A 19,955-nucleotide genomic window follows, 5' to 3' on the forward strand; every position below is an offset into this window, starting at 1 on the left:
TGCTGTCCATTCTCAGAGCCGTGCACAGCATGGAAGCCGTTTCAGACATATGAGATGACATTATTTTTCTTTCACTGTTGAGAATCAAGCTCAGGGTCTATACATTCTAGAAACTGCTCTACCACTGAGTGACACCCTGAGTTCAAGATTTAAAATAATTTTTTAAAAAGATTTTTTTTTATTTATATGAGTACACTGTAGCTGTCTTCAGACACACCAGAAGAGGGCATCGGATCCCATTACAGATGGTTGTGAGCCATCATGTGTTTGCTGGGAATTGAACTCAGGACCTCTGGAAGAGCAGTCAGTATTCTTTTTTTTTTTTTTTTCTTTTTTTCGGAGCTGGGGACCGAACCCAGGGCCTTGGGCTTGCTAGGCAAGCGCTCTACCACTGAGCTAAATCCCCAACCCCGAGTAGTCAGTATTCTTAACCATTGAGCCATCTCTCCAAACCCCAGTGATTTAAAAAAAAAAAATCTTTCTGAATTATTCTGAATACCAGTTTCTTCTACTTTTAAAACTATACTTGCCAGTGTGTCTAGAGGGCATGAGAGGCCAAACCTACTCCATCTTGGAACAAGACTCCATCTTAAAAGAAAAAGAAACTGAGAATTTGACCTACAGCTGAACCCAAGCTACACCCAAGAACCAGGAAGGACCCCATGGCTTGTCCTTGGACCATACCCCAGAGTTACTCCCTAGCAACAGTCAATCAAAGATTAGTCTGATTGTTTCCGGTGTACTTTCAGACAGTTTGTGATTGTTCATGGTTTTGCTTCAAAGCACCCACCTGTTTGCTTGCCATTCCCCATAAAACCTTATCCTGATGAGGGCTTGGGGGCTGCTCCACCTTCCTGCCCTGCTATGTCAGGGCTGACAGAGCACCCAAGCCCGAGCTTGTAATGCAGAGACCCTAATGAGGTTACATCAGAGTCAGCTGCGTGGTGGTCTTTAGGGGTTCACGCATGCTTCCTGGCACAACATGCAGGTATGTGCCTGAGTGCAGGTGCCCACAGAAGAGGGCGTTAGGTTTCCCCCAAAGTCATAGCCTGTGGAGAAAAACCTAATAAGAGTACTTGAGCCCCACCCAATCCTCTGCAGGATCGGTTACAGCTCCGAGCCACTGAGCCATCTCTCCTGCCCACGAACAAGATCTCGTTTCTTAATCTGCAGACTGAAGATAATGCCTAATCTGTAGGCTTGGAATGAGGATGACAACATTTTATGCTCCACAAAGGAACCCAACAGTTACATTTATAGATAGGGAAATTAGAGTGGTGGTTACCTAAGTGGGGGAGGGGAACCTGAGTCCTAAGCAGGATCAGCCTCAGTGAGGGATCAAAAGCTTCTGAGTAGGAAGTGGGTGTTAGAAGGCCAGATGTGAGTACTTTATCTCACCTAGGTGTAGATTTGAAAATGATTAAGATGGTAAATTTGTATTCTATTTTGCAACAGTAAAAAAGGCCATATATTCATTGTTGGAAATTTAGAAAACATTTTAAAAATCCTTAAACCCGGGTCAACAAGATAACTCAGCAGATAAAGATGCTTGCCATCAAATCTCACTACCTGAGTTTGATACCCAGAATCCACCTGGGAGACAGAAAATGGACCCCTGCAAGATGTCCTCTGACCTGCACATGCCTTGCCCACACACATAAATAAATAAATAAATAAATAAATAAATGAATGAATGAATGAATGTAAAAATAAAGTAGCCCTAAGTAGCCCCTCAGAAGCCATTTGTCATCTTCCTAAACCTTGTATCCAGGGAGATACAAGGCACCCTGGACAGACAGCTCAGTGGTTAAGGGCACTTGTTGCTCTTGCAGAGAACTTAGGTTTGATTCCCACCACCCACATGGTGGCTCACAACCATCTGTAACTCCAGTTCCAGAGGATGGAAAGGCACCAGGCAGTATGTGGTGGGCAGACCTGCATGCAGGTAAAACACAACAAGATAAAATAACCTAAAAATAACCTTTTATTTAATTTTCCATAGTGTTCAGAACTCCGTAGAGCTCCTGGTTTACAGACACAGGAGTAGGAGAGAGAAAAGGGCCTGCACTATTTATTTATTTATTTATTTATTTATTTATTTATTTATTTATTTATTTATGTTTTTGAGAAAGGGTTTCTCTGTATCCTTAGGCTGTCCTGGAACTCCCTCTGTAGACCAGGCTGGCTTTGAACTCACAAAGATCCTGCTGCCTCTGCCTCCTGAGCGATAGCTTAACACAAATGTGTTCTTGGTTCTTTTTTTTTTTTTCCCCCCCCGCCCCCCCCCCCCGGAGCTGGGGACCTGGGGACTGAACCCAGGGCCTTGCGCTTCCTAGGTAAGCGCTCTACCACTGAGCTAAATCCCCAGCCCCAACACAAATGTGTTCTTATTAGGTATATAATCCTCCCTTTACATAATATTTGGAACACTTGGCTGTGACTAGGTACCTTTTCTTTCTTTGGGCTAACACAAAGTTCTTTAAAAGGCACCCACATCTAGATGTTTTGTTATTAAAACAACAACAAAAACAACTGACACATTACTGTGTTCAGTGACTTCATATCGTTTGTCCATCCCAGCCTCCTGCTTTATGCTCAGGGTTTTTAAACCCTGTGAATAAAATTTCTCCCTCTTTCTTGTTTGCTCGCAATTAGCATTAAAATTTCCCCAGATCTTAAATAAACTATATGTAATCATTTTATTCCTCATCTGTCTCAGTTTTTTTTTTTAAACAAACACTTAATTTAAACAATACAGTCCAACCTACAGTCTTCACTGGCACTGGGGAACAGGTTATTGGGCAAAGGCGTGCCCAAGGGTCCTGCCTGGTGACCCCCACAGGAAGCAATCCCCCATCTTAAGGCTTGCGCCTACACCCTCGCCTGGCTTCCTATCCAGTTGTCACCCACAGAGCTGTCGTGGGGCTCTCTGGACCCTCAGTGTAGCAAGGACTCTGGGCCCCACACCCACGACCTCTCGCAGTGCGGAAAGGGAGACTCTGGGAAAACTAGGGTGCGGGGTGTGTCTGAATACTTTAGGGACCAGAGCCGCGAGGGCAGCAGGCCCACGAGTTGCTGTTGCTCGGGAGTGGGGACAGTTGTCCCTCGGGGCTCGTAGTCGCCACCCGTCATCCCGGAGGCCCTGTCGTCCGCCTGCGGGGTCCTAAGCTTCCCGCTCCGCCAGTGACCCTCCGGGTTTTCTTTTGTCTCTTCTCCACACACACCCCTCCCCGCCGTCCGGACCCCGCTCTCTTCCTTGAGCCTTTCTGGTCTCCACCTTCTGCTTCCTCTGTCCCTTCCCGCGGTCCCTTGCTCTCCCCCTCCCCTCCCGGGCGCAGTTTCCCGAGTCCCCTCCCCGCTCCGCCCCTGTTTTTAAACCTGGCGCGGAGCGAGCCGGTAGGTGAGCGCGCTGGGCCAGGGGGGACCAGGCGCCGTCGGGCTGCGGGACTCGCGCGACGCCCGCACCATGAGACCCGAGGCGGCCGCAGCCCGGGAGGCGCAGGGACGCATCTCCCACTGTCCGGGGGATGATCCCGGGAGGCCACCGCTGCCACGCGGGCCAGAAAGGTGAGGGTGTCCAACGGCCCCGGTGGAGGTGCACCCAGACACTGAGTGAGCTCCCTAGCCTGGGTTAGCTACTGCAAACTCCGGTCGGAAGTGCAGGGACTCCGCGGATATCTGGCAAGGAAGTCCGCCAACACTTGAGTTTATTGAGGATCTGAAATTGGTCCAGCTGGGAAATACTGGAAGCTGGGGGCCCTATAAGAAATTTATAAAAAGGATCCCGCGGTCTATCACAAAGTGACAGTTTCCTGCCCTATGCCGGGGCTCAGTGTTGGGTCCATCCCTGAGACCCAGCGGAGCTATCTTTAAAGCTGTGAAGTTTAAGGAAATCAGATTAGCTGGGGAGGTAGGGAAGGCGCAGCTTGGCGATGCAGAAACGCCATCCGCTTTGGCATGGTAAGCTAAGTCAGGAGCTGAAGAATCAGGAGTCTCCAGCTGCAGGGGTGGTGTAGTTGAAACCAACCAGCTGGATTGGAAAATCTTGAGGTATCAGTGAGAGATATGCTGGGAGAAAAATACCTCGACTAACAAACGCCCCAATAATAGTGTTGGATCTGGGGCTTACCTTCTCAGAGTGTACTTGGAAGCATAGCCCCGAGAATTTCGCAGGAGATAGGAACAGGTAAAGTACTGGCTGGCCTGTCGGCAGACAGCCCTCGAGGGAACATGGTGTGTGCTGGGACTCTTTGACCACCAGATATCACGATATCAACGTGATTGATATCGATAACGATGATATCAATCTCATAGTAACATTTGAGAGGCAGCATAAATGCCAGGGGGTTCAGTCTCTCTTGATACCTGTTTCCAGTTCCATTCCAGCCCCGTGGAGACCGTGGATGTCGCCTCCCAGAGATGCTGATCTGACCAGAACTGAACGTCCGGTAAGCTAATGTGAATGTTGTAGGTAACAGTCAAGCCAGAAAGTCGCCCTGTGTCTATAATAACTTAAAAAACAAAAAACCCCCCAGCTCCGAAAAAAAAAAAAAAAAGAAGAAGAAGAACCAAAAAAACAAAAAACCAAAAGCCGGGGAAAGGACTCCTCCCTCCTGCTTAGCTTGGTCTTCTAACTCAGAAGTGCCTGGAGGCCGGGCTGGTAGAGCCCAAGTGAACAGAGGTGCTAATGGGCCCATTGGGCTCCCGATTGCTCCTCCATCCTTGAAAGGCAAACAGCTGAGGACAAGGCTTTGCATGGTAATTACACGAGGGGGAGGGGTTGTTCTTCTGTAAACCAGAAGGTGGGGGAGGGAGGGGCAAAACCCTTAGAGGAAAGCTGGTTGTGTACCACACTGCAAAGAAGGCAGACTTCCACCTCAGGTGCCCGACGGTGCAGTTAAAAGCTCCCACCCTTGTCTGGCCCTGCAGGATCTTCTGTTCTCTGTGCAAATACACTCAAGCAAAGGGCTTTGTCAGCAAAGATTAATCGCCACGGCTCTCCCTTTGTCTTTGCATTGCTGGTTAATTGCTTCTGAGTTATTAAGAGAATGCTTTGCTTACATTCGCTATATCCTCAAATATAAGTTGACCTTTAAAACAGTGGAGTTAGCTTAGGGAGGCCTGTGCATCTATTTACATAACACTCGTGGGATACGGCTTAACGTACACACAGACATGATATCAAAAGTCAAGGGTGGGAAAGTCCCTCTCTGCTTTTCTTTCACAATTATTTTCTCTGGATACTGGGTGCTTAAATTCAGTTAGTATTTATATAAAGCGTAGAGAACGAAGCCAACAAAAGGACAGCAGTCAGACAGTCCCAATAACTCCTGCTCTAGATTTCTAGGTGACAGAAGAGAATTCTTTCTGTCTTACTGAATTCAGGCTCGAGTTCTTAAATGTAAGACTTTTTAAAGAACTCACGAACTGCTAGGTTCTTCGTGAAGTGAACCGTGAGTGTGGGGGTCGCTCAGTTGTGTGGGAGAGGAGAATGCTACATGGTACATACACACGGCCTGAAGCAGGTAGCCTGCTGTTCTACTGAGGAGAAAACCCCTTGTGATTATCTTGAAGCCCCTTTCTAGTTGACTGCACTTCACACAAGGCAGCTAAGTCCTGAATTTGGGCGGATGGGGGAGCCTGGTGTTCTGTGGGGATTGTAGAACTGGCTGCCTTCCCACACCCTTGTCAGGGCGAGATCTTGGGATCCACCCTGGGTCTTTCCTTGTTACTAGGCTCTGGATTTACCAGGGAGCTAAATTCCCAGCTCTACCCAGAAAGTTCTTTGTAGATGTCACACACAGGCTCTCAGCAGGCCTCAGTAAATCTGGTTCCTCCTAGCAGGCTGGGTGAGTGCCCTGGGCTTGGGCTGCACGGCTTCTAGCTAATGACATTGGCTCTTGGCAAAGCAGGAAAATTTCTCAGCCCTAGTCTCCACACCATTTTGTAGAGGATTCTGTGAGGGGCTGGGGCTTGGTGACTAGTACCGAGACTTCCAGCAAGCAGATTGGAATTGGAATAAGATACACATTTGAGAAAAGGCCTCAAGGCCTTGTTCCTTGAGCAGAGGAGCCTATGTCCACTTGCTGCCCCACCCCACCCCAACCCAGACAGCTGTATCCTCCCCTGGATTAGGGGAAAATAGACTAAAAGATTTTTTTGAGACAGGGTTTCTCCATATAGTTCTGGCTGTTCTAGAACTGACCTTGTAGACAAGGCTGGCCTTGAACTCATAAGATCTGCCTGTCTTTGCAGGGCGTAAAGACATGTGCTACCATAACCTGACCAAATTGAAAGAAGAAAAGAAGGAAGGAAGGAAGGAAGGAAAGAAGCAAGGAAGGAAGGGGGAGAGAGGGAAGAGCAAGGGAAGATTAGTTCCAAGGATGGGTCCAGGTCTGCATATCTGATGTTAAATAGATGTTTCACTGTGTGGCATGACAGTCTCCCCCACGGCCCAGACTTGCTGTTTTAGGCCTCAGCACATTTCCCTCTTGGCTTTTGTCTACACTGCCAGGGCCTAGGTCAGTTCTATTATCCAGGTCTGCCACCATAGCCTTACAGTTAGAGGTTTGTGGCTGGAACTCTCTGCTTGAGCCTGTTTCTCAGAGCCTAAGAAGATGCGCATAACCTTAAAGCACCGCTTAGCCGGCTTATCATCGTTCTGGTCCCATTTAATTACCAAAACGTGAGAGTTTCAATGTTTCCCTCCGTGAGAAGAGACTTTTTATTAAGGTCTTTGTGAAAGCCAGTGTGGTGGCTCATGCTTGCAGTCCTAGCAGTTGGGAAGATCTCTAAAAATGTGAGACTAGCCTGGACTACATAGTGAGATACTGGGGCAGCCTGTGCTACGTAGTGAGAGCCTGTCTTAAAAAGCCAGAAAAGGTAAACAAACAAACAAACAAACAATATGGCATTAAAAAGTTAGGAGTCCATGTTTGTGGGGTTGAATTTCTACAGCTCGTGAACTTGAACTGTGAGTTCCTGTTAATCAGGACAGGGCACTTAAGGAAACAAAAATCTTTGGTCAGATTAACATTGCCTTTGCCATCTACCACAATGTGCACTGCTGCCCCCTACAGGTCATCTTCAGCAAGACAGGATTGCATGGTGAGAGCCTCACTTTAGAGGACTGTTTATAACTACAAACAGCTGAATCCAGAAGTGGTTTCCTGTAGCTCCGAAGGGTCAGAAGTAATGTGAAGGACTGTGTTCTGAAGACCCTCGAGTGTATTCACTTAGCTCTTCCCCGTGTATCACGGAGACACACTGTTAACTTAACTCACTGTAACATCTGCGGGGGCATCCTGTAATCCAGCTTATTTACAGATGTCACGTGCACGACTGCGCGCGCGTACACACACACACACACACACACACACACACACACACACGCATGCATGCACGTGCACACACATGCACATGCACGTGCTCACACACACCATGCATACTGATGCACCAAGGTCTCCTACAGGGTGAAATGGCATGGACAGCAACTACTGTGGAGCCCATTTCAGTTCTATAGCCCACTCTGCAAAGCCATCAGAAACCCATCACTACTTAGAAGAGAAAGAAGGATAAAGGGGAGAGATACAGGTCCCTGAGTCTAATTTCTTTACTTTCTTCTTTGAGCATGACTACCAACTACAACCACCCCCTGAGCTACCGACAACCAACACGCCATGCCTCTTGGGGTCCTAACATTTACAGACCCTCTGAAAAGTTCCCAGAATTCCAAACAACCAACACAGAAACTGTCTATGGCTGGCAAAACCATGCCTCTGCTAGCGCATGAGGCAAATCACAGTCAGGGGCCGTGGAGGGTTCGAAGCAGCCCCACATCTCCATACCTGGGATTAAATGAAAGCATATTCTTATATTTCTGTGTTTGTTTTTTTTTTTAAGGAAACCAAAATTTCAGAATTGTCGCTTGTATTTGTCAGGGATCTCTAGAGTCACAGAACTCATGGGTAGTCTCTGTATAGTAAGGGGATTTATTGTGATGACTTACAGTCTGTAGTCCAACTCCCCAACAATGGTCAGCAGCAGCTGTGAATGGAAGTCAAAGGATCTAGCAGTGGCTCAGTCCCACAAGGCAAGCAGATGAGGAAGAGGAGAGATTCCTTCTTCCAATGTCCTTATGGTGTAGGTCTCCAGCAGAAGGTGGGTACCACCACGCCTAGCTGGATCTGGGACTTGCTTTGTCCCTGATGACCTTGAACTCAGAGATCTCCTTGCCTTAGTCTCCTGGGATTCATAGCCACTATGCTTCAAGATCCCCAAGCCAAGATCCAGGTCAGAAAATTGTGTCTTCTGTCTTCAAGATCTTAGATCACAGGTGAGCCTTCCAATTCTGGATTGTAGGTCATTCCAGATGTGGTCATGCTGACAACCAGGAACAGCTGTGACATCACTACTACCACACACATAGATTTAAGGTCTGAGCCCTCACAGTACCAAGTTCTGGAAGCAGAACTCGTGGGATGCTGTGGAATGTTTAAGCTCTAAGGCTAGAATTCTAGCAATGGTGACAGACTTACGCTGTGTTTTTAAAACTTCAAGATGGCACCCTCAGGGGCTCCGTGACTACACCTGTGTTTCTACACATTTGTCTTTTCAGCCTTGGGAGGACCAACAAACCTTGGGGTCAAAGGGAGCCTTTGGATTCCAGCATCCTGTCAGGTAATGCGTTACTTCGTGGGGAGAAGCACGTGATGATAGAACACATTAGCATTTTCAACAAAGTGTGGAGTGGAATATATTATCTAGTTTTATTTTGCTTCCTTGCCAAGGGATTGTAAGGATACTTTGTTATATTTCTGGGACCAGCTCTTGATTTCACTCAATGTGTCATTACAAGCTGGACTGGCCATACCCCAGCTCGGCCGGCTCTGCCCAAGTTTGGCAGAACTTCCCACTCCTGCTCAGAAACACCGGAGCTTTCCCTCAGCTGGGTTAATCAGAAATGTCCGCAGATGCTGTTGGCCGTGCCTGTTGGAATCGTAGGATCTCAGGGTTCTACAGCCAGAGTCATCACACACAGTCCATAGCCCGCGTACTCACTCTCCTGTCCTCTGTACAGGAAGGAGGGCACTAGCAAAAGTGAGCAGCGACTAACCAAGAAACTCTTACTTCCTCGGAAGACCAAAGGGGAAAAGGCAATGAATTAATAAGTGAAAAATATTAAGAGATTATTGGGGTTGGGGATTTAGCTCAGTGGTAGAGCGCTTGCCTAGCAAACGCAAGGCCCTGGGTTCGGTCCCCTGCTCTGAAAAAAAAAAAAAAAAAAGAGAGAGATTATTGGGTGGTATTTTAAAAAAACTTTCGGTTACAACTGGGATTCTCAGTTTAAAACTTGGGGTCTCCAACTTTTTTTTTTTAAAGTTTTATTTATTATATATGAATACACTGCATCTGTCTTCAGACACACCAGAAGAGGGCATCAGATCTCATTACAGATGGTTGTGATCACACCATGTGGTTGCTGGGATTTGAACTCAGGACCTCTGGGAGAGCAGTCAGTGCTCTTAACCACTGAGCCATCTCTCCAGCCCGCTCCAACTTTTATGTATTTAAATTTTTTCCTTCTCTTTTCCTGTCCCTTGTCTCTGTCCCTCTCCCTCCTTCCTCCTTTCTTCTGCCTTCCTTTCATCCAGTCCTTTCTCCCTTTGACCTTTCTCTTTACCTGCTCCCTCCCTCCTCCTCCTCCTCTTCCTCTTCCTCCTCCTCCTCCCTTCCTTCTTCCCTTCTCCCTTCCCCCTCTCTCCTTCTGTCTTTGTTTTTCCCCAAGTGCATCTTTTCCTTCTGTTAAAAGGGACACACCCCTCCACCTTTTCTTCACCTCTAGAACAGAACAGTCAGTTCTTCCCCCAGGCCAGAGTTTCAGAGTCAAGTTTCCTTCAAAGCTCAGAGGTTTACATTCCTGTCTTCCATGGTGTGTGAGTGTGTGAGTGAGACAGACAGACAGACAGACAGACAGGCATGAAAGATACACACAGAGAGACAGAAAGACACAGAGAGAGAGAGAGGCATGAAAGATACACACAGAGAGACAGAAAGGCGCACAGAGACAGAGAGACAGAGAGACACACACAGAGAATTGAACACCTACTGTCCAGGAGGACTGGTCATCCATCTGATTAGAGTCCAGAGTCTTTGTAGTCTGTTAATGCTAACCTTTTTGCTGGTGGGTCTGTGTGGATTAGTGTGGGGTTTTAGCTAGTCCCCTCAGCAGGTGTTGAGTTCTGTGTTCTAGTAAGTTAAAAGCACCATATCCACAGAAAGCAAGAATGAGACAGGAATGAGGTACTTTTGGTGGGAGCTTGGGTCCCCCCCCCCCTTATTTTTTTAGGTTGACTGTTTATTTGTTTCCTTAATATTAGACTTTACTTGCCCATTTCAAAGCGTCAAGAATACCTGCAGAGTTCTGGGGAAAAAGTGCTGGCCAGCTTCCCAGTGCAAGCCACCATTCATTTCTACAACGATGACTCTGAGTCTAGCTCTGAGGAGGAGCAGGAGGAGGAGGCTCAGCCCAACCACCTTCAGTGCCTGGAGGCAGAAGTCAGGGATTCCGCTCTGGAGGAAAGGGCAGAGTAAGTGGCAAACCTGTGAGACAAAGGAGTGGCCTCTGGAAGGGTAGCTGCCTGCAAACTGAGAGAGCCTCTCTCCTATGCTGGTCACTGTGTCCCAGGGACAGCCTAGCCTGCCAGGATTCTTCTCCAGCCTCCTCTGTGGCAAGTTCAGAGGCTGGACTGTGCTCAGTACCTGCTCAGGCCACGAACTCAACTTCTATTTTCTTGATGTATGTATGTGTGTGTGTGTGTGTCTGTGTCTGTGTATCTGTCTGTGTGTGTGCACACATGTGCTCATGCATACTTTTGAGGAAGGGTGCCTGATGAGGTGCTCTCAGGAAGAAGGCCTTTGGAGCTCACTGCCACTCTGAATGTTACTCATCCGTAAGTCTCACCACCCCTCTCTTGCCCAGAGACCCATTATCTAGTGATTCTTCCCTTCATAAAAATAATTTAAATATTAATTCAAATGTTAAGAGTTCATTTGGTTATTCATTTTAAGAGTTTCATTTGAATGAAAGTAGCTGTTTGGAAAAATATCCTTTTACTTGCCAAAAAAAAAAAAAAAAAAACCAAAATTAAAACACTGAATAATTTTCACAGGAATAAGAAGTAAGAAGTTAAGATCTCTTTAGGGGATAAAACAGCTGTTTCTGAGAACTGTATAAGAGCTGTGTGTTTAAGTATATATGTTATAAGGGGTTAATTTTTATTACTTGGTGACCAGCATGGTCTTGTTATTTGCATGAAATGGCACTATTTTTAATTAAAGTTTCTTATGTGAAAATTGCTTTGAGTTTTATCATTTTGACAATCCAAGGACTCTGCCATCAAGGCTCTCCCTAATTATCTTACCAGAATCTGTCTTCCTGTATATTCCACCCTGTATGGATTTTTACTTGGAATAAATATTTTGAAAGAAAGTTTGACAATCATCTTTTTGTGTAGGATAGAGTAAATTAGTTCCTGTACCAAAAGTTTAAAATATTTTTTGTATTTAAGTCTCTTAAAATTGTATATTTTCACAAATGCAAGAAGGGGCCAGCAAGATGGCTCAGTGGGTAAGGGCACTTGCCACCAAGCCAGACAACCTGAGTTCGATCCCCCAGAACTCATGTAATAGAGTTGTCTTTTGACATAGAGACACACACAGTGGCATGATTCCCCCTTACCATATCCACACAGGATCAATGAATGAAAAAATAAAGGAACAAACCTAAGGGGCTGAGGCAGGAGGACTCCAAGCTCAAAGCTGCCTTGGCTACACAGTGGGCTTAAGGCAAGCTGGGCATTAAGTGCAACTGTATCAAGAGAAGAAAAATAACATGAGAGGATATATGTATAGATACATATAGCTATAGATATATAGATATAGATATATAGATAGATATAGATATAGATATAATATCCATCAGTGGTATAGTGTTGACAAAGCATGCCTGAGGTCCTCAGTTTTATTATTAGTAAGTAACACACACATATAACAAAAAAAAAAGCATTAGAAAAAGAAAACAAGATAACCTATACCATCACTGCCCAAATAACACATCAATATTTACCGAAATACAAACAGTGCAAACATTGTAACAAACCCAACAATACAGAAAGTTCTGTTACAAAGTAAAAGGTATTGGTTGTTTTCTCTCCTCCTCTGTCTTCAGGTAATAAAAAATATTCCAGACAGGATCTAACCATACATCTCTGACTGGTCTGGAAGTTCCCACATAGACCAGGCTGACCTCAGACAGAGATCCACCTGCCTCTTCCTTGGGTGCTGGGATTAAAGTCAAGACATGCTCTACCTCAATGGTAGGTTTTGGTTTGTTTGTTTTTGTTTTAATTGTTCCATCCTTAAAGAAACAACAAAACAGAACCGCCAATTCTTCCTTATTTCCTTTCTTCCTTTCTTCGCTCCCTTTCCCTCTCCCCACCTCCCTCTCCCTTATCCCCTCCCCTTCCTCCTTCCCTCTCCCTTTCCTTTCTCCCTCTCCTCTCAGTGCTGTGGTGCAAGCTGAGGTGTATAGACAATCGCTCTACTAATGAACTTAGAGTACCAGAATAAAACTTGCTGTTAAAGAAAGTTCTTGTAAACACATTTTTTTCCCACACGCTCCTTGCATTCAGCGCCTGGCTTTGCTGATAACTGTGGTTGCACTGATCACTAAATGAAATCCCTGACATGAAAACTCTACACTCTTTCTTTTTCCCTAATTGTGAGCGCAGGTGCGTTCCTGCCACAGCACATGTGTGAGGGTGAGAGGATGAACTCGGCTGTCGATCCTCACCTTCCACCTCTGTTTACTGCTGTGGGCCACCTCCCCACCATTCCCCTTCCAATATTCTATAATCAGGTGGATTTAAATGTATGCACGCGCGCGCACACACACACACACTCACTCACTCACTCACTCACTCACGTGGAGGTCAGAGAAACTTGCAGAAGTTCCTTCTACCGTATGAGTCCTGGGGAGCTCCAGTTGTGAGGTTTGGAGCAAGCTTCTTTATCTGCTGACCCACCTTGCAGGCCCCAGGTAGACTCGTTCTCCTCTCCACATCTGAGAGAGGGTGCCTGTCTGTGCCTGGATTATTGTCCCAAGCTATTGCGCTGCAAATGACAAGACCTCATTCTTCATTATTCCACAGTGTTGATGCGCAATGCTTTTTCTTTAATTTTTAAGGATTCATAACATTACATATATGGATGCTTTGCTTGCGTACATGTATACTGCATGAGCACCTGGTGCCTATTGAAACCAGAAGAGGGTGTTGGGTCACCGAGAACTGCAGTTTCAGATGCTTGTGAGCTGCCATGTGGGCGCTGGGAAGAGAGCCTGGGTCCTCTGGAAGATCCGAAAGTGCTCTTAATTGCTGAGCCATCTCTCCAACCTGCTCTCATATTTTATTTCTCATCCCTCCCTGAATAAGCATCTAGGCTGATTCATCCCTCAGCCATTGTGAATCCTGCTATAGTCAACATGGGCGTGCAAATGTCTCTTTCTTTGTTATGGTTTAATTTCTTTTACCTATATACAATATTAGAGAATTTCATGTAGTTCTGAAGTGAATACCTGCAAAGATAGTTACATGGAGGAAAAGCTTATTTTGGCTCATGGCTTTATCGCACTACGGCAGGGAAGGGCATAGCATCAATGGAATGTGACAGTGACTGTTCACATCATAACATAATGGGAAGCAGAACACAGAGGGAACCATGGTCACGGGCAGACACAAGAGGTCTGTGCCTCTTCCATCAGAAAGACTGTATGTCCTAAAGGTGTCACAGAGCCCCTGCCCAGAAAGACAGTACAGCTAGCTAATGGGGAACCAACACCCAGAAATGAACCTGTGGGAAGCATTTCAGATTCAAATCATAACATCTTCAGTCAATATGAATGCTGGATCACATTGTGGGACACTGGAACAATATGCACCGTCTTTACTACCAAAGGATTAAATTCAGCAAAATTCCATTTAAAAAATATCTCCCAGAGGAGGACACGGTGGTGCATGCCTTTAATCTCTTCTGGGAGCAAATTAGACAGATAGCTGTTGAGTTTGAGGCCAGCCTGGTCTACATAGCGACTTCCAGAGATGGCAAGGCTACAGAGTGAGACCTGCCTCAGAAAAAGAAAAAAACATAAACAAACAAATAAAGGCTGCTCAACAGAAATTCAAATTCCTCCAGGTCTAGTCTGAATGGGGCGCTGCGTCTTCATCCCACAGGCTGCAGGCCTCAGGTGAACATAAAATGGGTGAAGGAGGAAACTAGCTGAGGCAGGCATCTTTCCTCTCGACTCTGACCACAGTTATGTGAGCTCCATTCATTCCTTCCCGGTCTCTGGGTCTTAACTGAAGCAGTGGCATTCACAAGAGTCACGCACCCAACCGTGGTCCCCTGTCACTGCCATTGCACACCCATAACCCTGCTGTTATACACCCATGACCCTGCCATTGCACACTCAAGAGCCTGCTGTTACACACCCATGACCCTGCTGTTGTACACCCATGACCCCACCATTGCACACCCATGACCCTGCTGGTACACACCCATGACCCTGCTGTTGTACACCCATGAACCCACCATTACACACCCATGACCCTGCTGTTACACACCCATGACCTCACCATTGCACACCCACGATCCTGCTGTTGCACACCCATGACTGCTGTTACACACCCATGACCTTGCTGTTGCACACCCATGACTCTGCTGTTGCACACCCTTGACTCTGCTATTGCACACCCATGACCCCACCATTGCACACCCACGACCCTGTCATTGCACATCCATGACTGCCATTGCACACCCAGGACCCTGCCATTGCACATCCTCCACACTCACTGTGGAACTCACTAGCATCTTTCACTGTCTCACCTTGGGCCCCAGACAGTTAAATCAAACCCACTTCTGCTGGTTGAGATAATCCTTTTATTTCTGCCACTGAGATGTGATATAGACAAGCAAGAGGAAACCTGCCCTTCTCAAAAGCACAGATGGGGGCCTTGCTGCTTCCTGAAGGAGCAGAGCATGACTCATTTTTTATAAAAGTGCTGAGGAAGGACCAGTGCCTGTGTGTGCACTTGTGACAACAACATGAAAAACAGGTCATTAGACGCCGACAGCAGTGTAGTTGCCTCAGAAGGGGACTTACCGAGAACCAAAAATACACGGAGAAGGGAGGATGACGGCATCTGTGTTTAAAGTCGAGAAAATAGACATCTGGAGGGCATGGGGAATCTAGAACCGTATACTGGATGATAAAAACAAACTGGTACAATCAACCAGGGAGGTAGGTTAGCAGTTTCGTTAATAAGTAAAGATAATTAATTTATCATACAACCTAGCGGTTTACTTCTAGGACTCCCCCCAAGAGAAATGAAGACATCTGTACACAGAAAGACATTTATATGGAGGTCCTTACAATATTCCCAAACTGGAAACAGGTCAAGTAGACATGCACTGACAGATGTGTACTTGCAACATGGCTCAGAATTCCAAACACTCTCAGTTCTTGGTTTTGCTGTCCATGGTTTTGTCACTTTAATCATGGCCCCGAAATATTAAAGGAAAAATTCCTGGAACACGTAAGTTTTCAGTTGAGCGTTGCTCTGAATCTCATGATTAAAACTCATTCTGTCCTACTGCGATGTAAACTGTCCCTCGTCCAGCATATCCCCCCATGTACCTCAGTCTCGAGTGAGTGTCCTTGCTGCCGAGCCATCGGGCTCATCTGATCTGTTGCTGAGGTAGAGCAGTGTGTCTCCACAGGACTCACACCCTCCAAGGACGAGGACGGACTGCTGTACATTTATACAGTGCAATAGTATTCTACAAAAAAACCAGAGAGAACCATTCACGATGAAGCGTGAAGGGGCCTTGAAGACATCCTGAGAGAAACTTCGGAGGCTGCTTGTATAGCTCTTCTGCCGTGTGTGCATTTCCACAGAGAGAGAGGGAGGAAGACCAGGTGGGGGACTTACAGGGACAGAAGCAGAGCAGTGGTGGCTTAGAGCTGCTGGTGGGACACAGTTAATTATAATCAAGCACAAGGACACCTAGGAATGGTGGGTTTGTCCCAAAACTGGACTGGGGTGACTGCCAAGTCCAAAATGCAGATACACATAAATTACAGTCTAAAATTATTTTAAAACAACCTGGAATCTTCTACTTAAAACATTTCTCTTGGGGCTGGGGATTTAGCTCAGTGGTAGAGCGCTTACCTAGGAAGCGCAAGGCCCTGGGTTCGGTCCCCAGCTCCGAAAAAAAGAACCCAAAAAAAAAAAAAAAAACCATTTCTCTTTAGACACTGAGCTATTACGGATTAGTTTTTATTCATCGTTTTTCAGCCATGACAGAATTTAAATGTTTAAAGGTAACACAAAGGAAAAAAAGTTCTAAATAAAGCATTCCGTTCCTCACCTAACATTCCCTGGTTTTTGACTCTGGGCTTTATTTATCAAGATGCTGTCTTCTGAAGACTTGTAGTGACCTAGGAGCCATCCATCACTGAAAGGTAAAACGGTCCCAGGTGTACTTTAGGGATAATGAGTTCAATTCCAAAATAAAACAGGAAGATAAGAGTGATTGCCCAGTTTCAGGTCATCTTGAGGGTAGATCTTTGTGATCTGTGTTCAAAGAGCCTGTCTTAAGTTACCTTGGATCGTTAAATGTCACGGTAGGGCCAACATCCAAACTTAAGTTAGCATAAGATGGGGGTTCGTGTACTAGCAATGCCAAACGATAACAGCCTCCACAGTATGTAACAGATTAAATATATTATATTACAATGACTATGCACACTCATTGAAACACTTATTACTATGCACATTACTAAAAGAGAGGGTTTTTTTTTTTCTTTTGGTTCTTTTTTTTCGGAGCTGGGGACCGAACCCAGGGCCTTGTGCTTCCTAGGCAAGCGCTCTATCACTGAGCTAAATCCCCAGCCCCTTTAAAAGAGAGTTTTTAAGTGTTTATTTAAAGTATATTTTCCCCCACATAAACAGGTGTGGAAAGTGAGGAACTCAGAACTTCCTGACAAACAACTTTCAAGTGTCGCACCTTCCGAGACCCCAGCCAGCTGCCTCTTGGTTTCTTCACCACAAATAGCGACTCTTCTGGTCTCCAATACCATAAATCCACGTTGCCCATTTTTAATTGCGTATAAGTATCAGACATTTGCATCTGGATCCATCACTGCAGTCATGCACTGCCCTGTGATACTCTACTGGAAGAATGTCTCACTACTTGGAGGATGTTTGGATTGCTCGGTTTGGGCTGTCACGAGTAACGAGACTATGACCCATTCGGTGTATCCGTCATACACACGTATGAAAACGCCTGCCGAACACCCATCCTGATGGTGAGTTGTGGTAGAAATCATCCTATTTTGCTAACATCTCCAAAGCCGTTTGAAGTGGGTTGACTATAAACAAAACCAAATGCAGAAATTCCTTAATATAAACAGACGTTCATTCTTCTTCAGAAGCGACATGAGCGAACGCTTTCATGGGCAGGACGATTGAATATCAATCACAAGGTAACTGGACTGTGGTGTCTCACAAACATGGCAGTTTCAATAGACACCATCTCCTGTGGGGGTTCCTGGGGAAGTGCACCCATGGGGGCTTCCCAGCATTCCCTGAGGCTTCCATGGTGAGTCTGATGACTCTACCATGTTCCCTCCAAATCTAGAAATCTGTGTGTTTGTTTATTATCTATTTGCTTGTGTGTTGGTTTCATGTGTGTGCACACGCACATGTGTGTACATGCAGCGTGTGAAAAGCATACATCAACCTTGGGTGTTCCACAGCAGTTATGCACCTTGGAGTTTTTGTTATTGCTGCTTTAAGACGATCTTTTATTATTGCTTGGTGGTTTCACAGACGAATAAAACGTTTTTTTGTTTTTGAGACAGAATCTGCCAGTAAACCCGGAGTTCACTGGTTGGTTCAGTTTTGGGACACGCCCACCAGATAATCTCCCTACACATAATTAAAAATCAAAAATTAATATTAAGGTGGAACAGAATAGGCTTACTCTGGCAGAGACTTGGGGCTCCAGGGTGGAGGACCCTACCCTCTGAGAGAAGAAGGGGAGGGGGGTCGGGAGGGGACAGTGCTTAGGATATAAATTAATGAATTAGTTAATAAAAAAATAAATGTTAGGACCGGGTGTGGTGGAGCACGCCTTTAATCCCAGCACTCAAGAGGCAGAGGCAAGTGACTCTCTGTGGGCTGGAGACCAGCCTGGTCTGAAAAATGGGTCCAGGACAGCCAGGGCTTTGCTACACAAAGAAACCCTATCTCAAAAAACAAAACAAACAAACAAAATTAAAAAGAGAATGTACCAGATGTTTCTTTTGTCCCTTTATTTGATTTTAAAAAATTGCCATAACTTTTGACATTTTTACTTGCAAGATGGACTTCTTGAATCTGGCCAGTCACATAATCTTGAGTATTTGTGTGTATGTGTGTGTGTGTGTGTGTGTGTGTGTGTGTGTGTGTGTGTGTGAGAGAGAGAGAGAGAGAGAGAGAGAGAGAGAGAGAGAGAGAGAGAGAGAGAACATGTGCATTTCAAACATTGGTGTACACATGACCAAGCGTATGTCAGTATGATTCTGCTGTCGGCCTCTACAGTGGAAGGCATTTCTGTGCACTATGTATTCAAATGCTGATTTCCGTTCCCACGGATCTGGGTGCAGTGTGGACATTGACATTGTCATGGTTATGAAGCATGCATACTCCGACTCAGCATTCTGTAAAACATTGTTCTCCGTCACCTCCTGATTGATTAGTTAAAGAGCTGAACAGCCAATAGCTGGCAGGAGAGTAAAGGTAGGACTATGGTGCCTGGAGAGAGGGAGAGAGTCTCAGGTGGGGACCAGAAGGTCATCGTTGAGATTCAAACTAAGAAGGAGGTGCTAGGGTACACCAGATGGCAGGTACAGGCTCTGTGTGTGGGGAGTAGGCCAGGCCAGCACTGTCTCGTTAGAATAGTTCAGAATCTGCCCAGCTATAATGCTTGGAGCATTTAATAAGTATAAAGGTCTTCGTGCTATGGAAAAGGGCAGACATGGAGAAGCCCCTGTTCTTATGCCTCCCCTCTCACTGTAGGAGAGGGTTGAAGATGTCTGTCCTTACATCTGGCTTTTCATGTGTGTTCCAGGGATTGAATTTGAGTCACCAGAACTGTGTGGCTAGTATCTTTACCCTTTGACATCTGTCCAGCCTCATTCATTCATTCATTCATTCATTCATCCATCCATCCATCCATTTGGTCTTAAACTGTTATGCTGGGGTAATCTATCAACTCTATAACTTTTCTTCCGATGTACACAATTTAATAATTGTGTGACTATTACCACAAACAATGATAGACACTCTGACCCCCACCCCCCCAAACAAGCTCCTTTTACATTTTAACTATCAATCCCCTATTACTCAATGCTGGCCACAACTGCATATCTACTCTTCTTCATCTTTATAGGTTCTCTCTCTCCCCCCCCCTCTCTCTCTGTGTTTCCATGTGTCCATCTGTCCATTTCTCTGTCTCTCTGTCTCTCTGTCTCTGTCTCTGTCTCTCTCTCTGTCTCTGTCTCTCTCCATGTGTCTGTTTCTGTTTATCTCTCTCTCTGTCTCTGTCTCTCTCCGTGTGTCTGTTTCTGTTTATCTCTCTGTCTCTGCCTCTGTGTTTGTCTCCATGTGTCTGTCTGTCTGTTCATCTCCCTCCATCTCTCTGTCTCTGTCTCTCTCTCTCTGTCTTTCTCTGTGTGTGTCTGTTTCTGTCTATGTCTCTGTCTCTGCCTCTGTGTGTCTGTCTGTCCATCCATCTCTGTCTGTCTCTCTCTCTCTCTGACTCTCTGTCTTTGTATCTCTCTCTCTCTCTCT

General features: G+C 45.8%; 1 protein-coding gene across 3 annotated transcripts; it reads left to right on the plus strand.

Moving 5' to 3' along the window:
* Nucleotides 1–3,368: 3,368 nt before the first annotated feature.
* Nucleotides 3,369–18,374, plus strand: Ripply3 (ripply transcriptional repressor 3). 3 transcript variants are annotated; one of them, XR_015632700.1, is made up of 6 exons: nt 3,704–4,186; nt 4,376–4,448; nt 8,618–8,679; nt 10,380–10,589; nt 12,230–12,377; nt 17,073–18,374. XR_015632700.1 is itself a non-coding variant. In XM_087575902.1 (5 exons), the coding sequence occupies exons 1-5, from the start codon at nt 3,467–3,469 to the stop codon at nt 17,083–17,085; spliced, it is 459 nt and encodes a 152-aa protein (XP_087432028.1). In that variant the 5' UTR covers nt 3,369–3,466; the 3' UTR covers nt 17,086–18,374.
* The last annotated feature ends 1,581 nt before the right edge of the window (nt 18,375–19,955 follow it).

The sequence above is a fragment of the Rattus norvegicus genome, chromosome 11 (assembly GCF_021556685.1).
Source record: "Rattus norvegicus strain SHRSP/BbbUtx chromosome 11, alternate assembly SHRSP_T2T, whole genome shotgun sequence".
NCBI classification, from domain to species: Eukaryota; Metazoa; Chordata; class Mammalia; order Rodentia; family Muridae; genus Rattus; species Rattus norvegicus.

What these genes read in the sequence shown, in the direction of transcription:
- Ripply3 (XM_087575902.1), top strand. Translation starts at nt 3,467, where the DNA reads ATGAGACCCGAGGCGGCCGCAGCCCGGGAGGCGCAGGGACGCATCTCC. An exon ending in TGACCAGAACTGAACGTCCG is followed by an intron (nt 4,449 to 8,617) that starts GTAAGCTAATGT and finishes TTGTCTTTTCAG; the next exon opens with CCTTGGGAGGACCAACAAAC. An exon ending in GGATTCCAGCATCCTGTCAG is followed by an intron (nt 8,680 to 10,379) that starts GTAATGCGTTAC and finishes CCTTAATATTAG; the next exon opens with ACTTTACTTGCCCATTTCAA.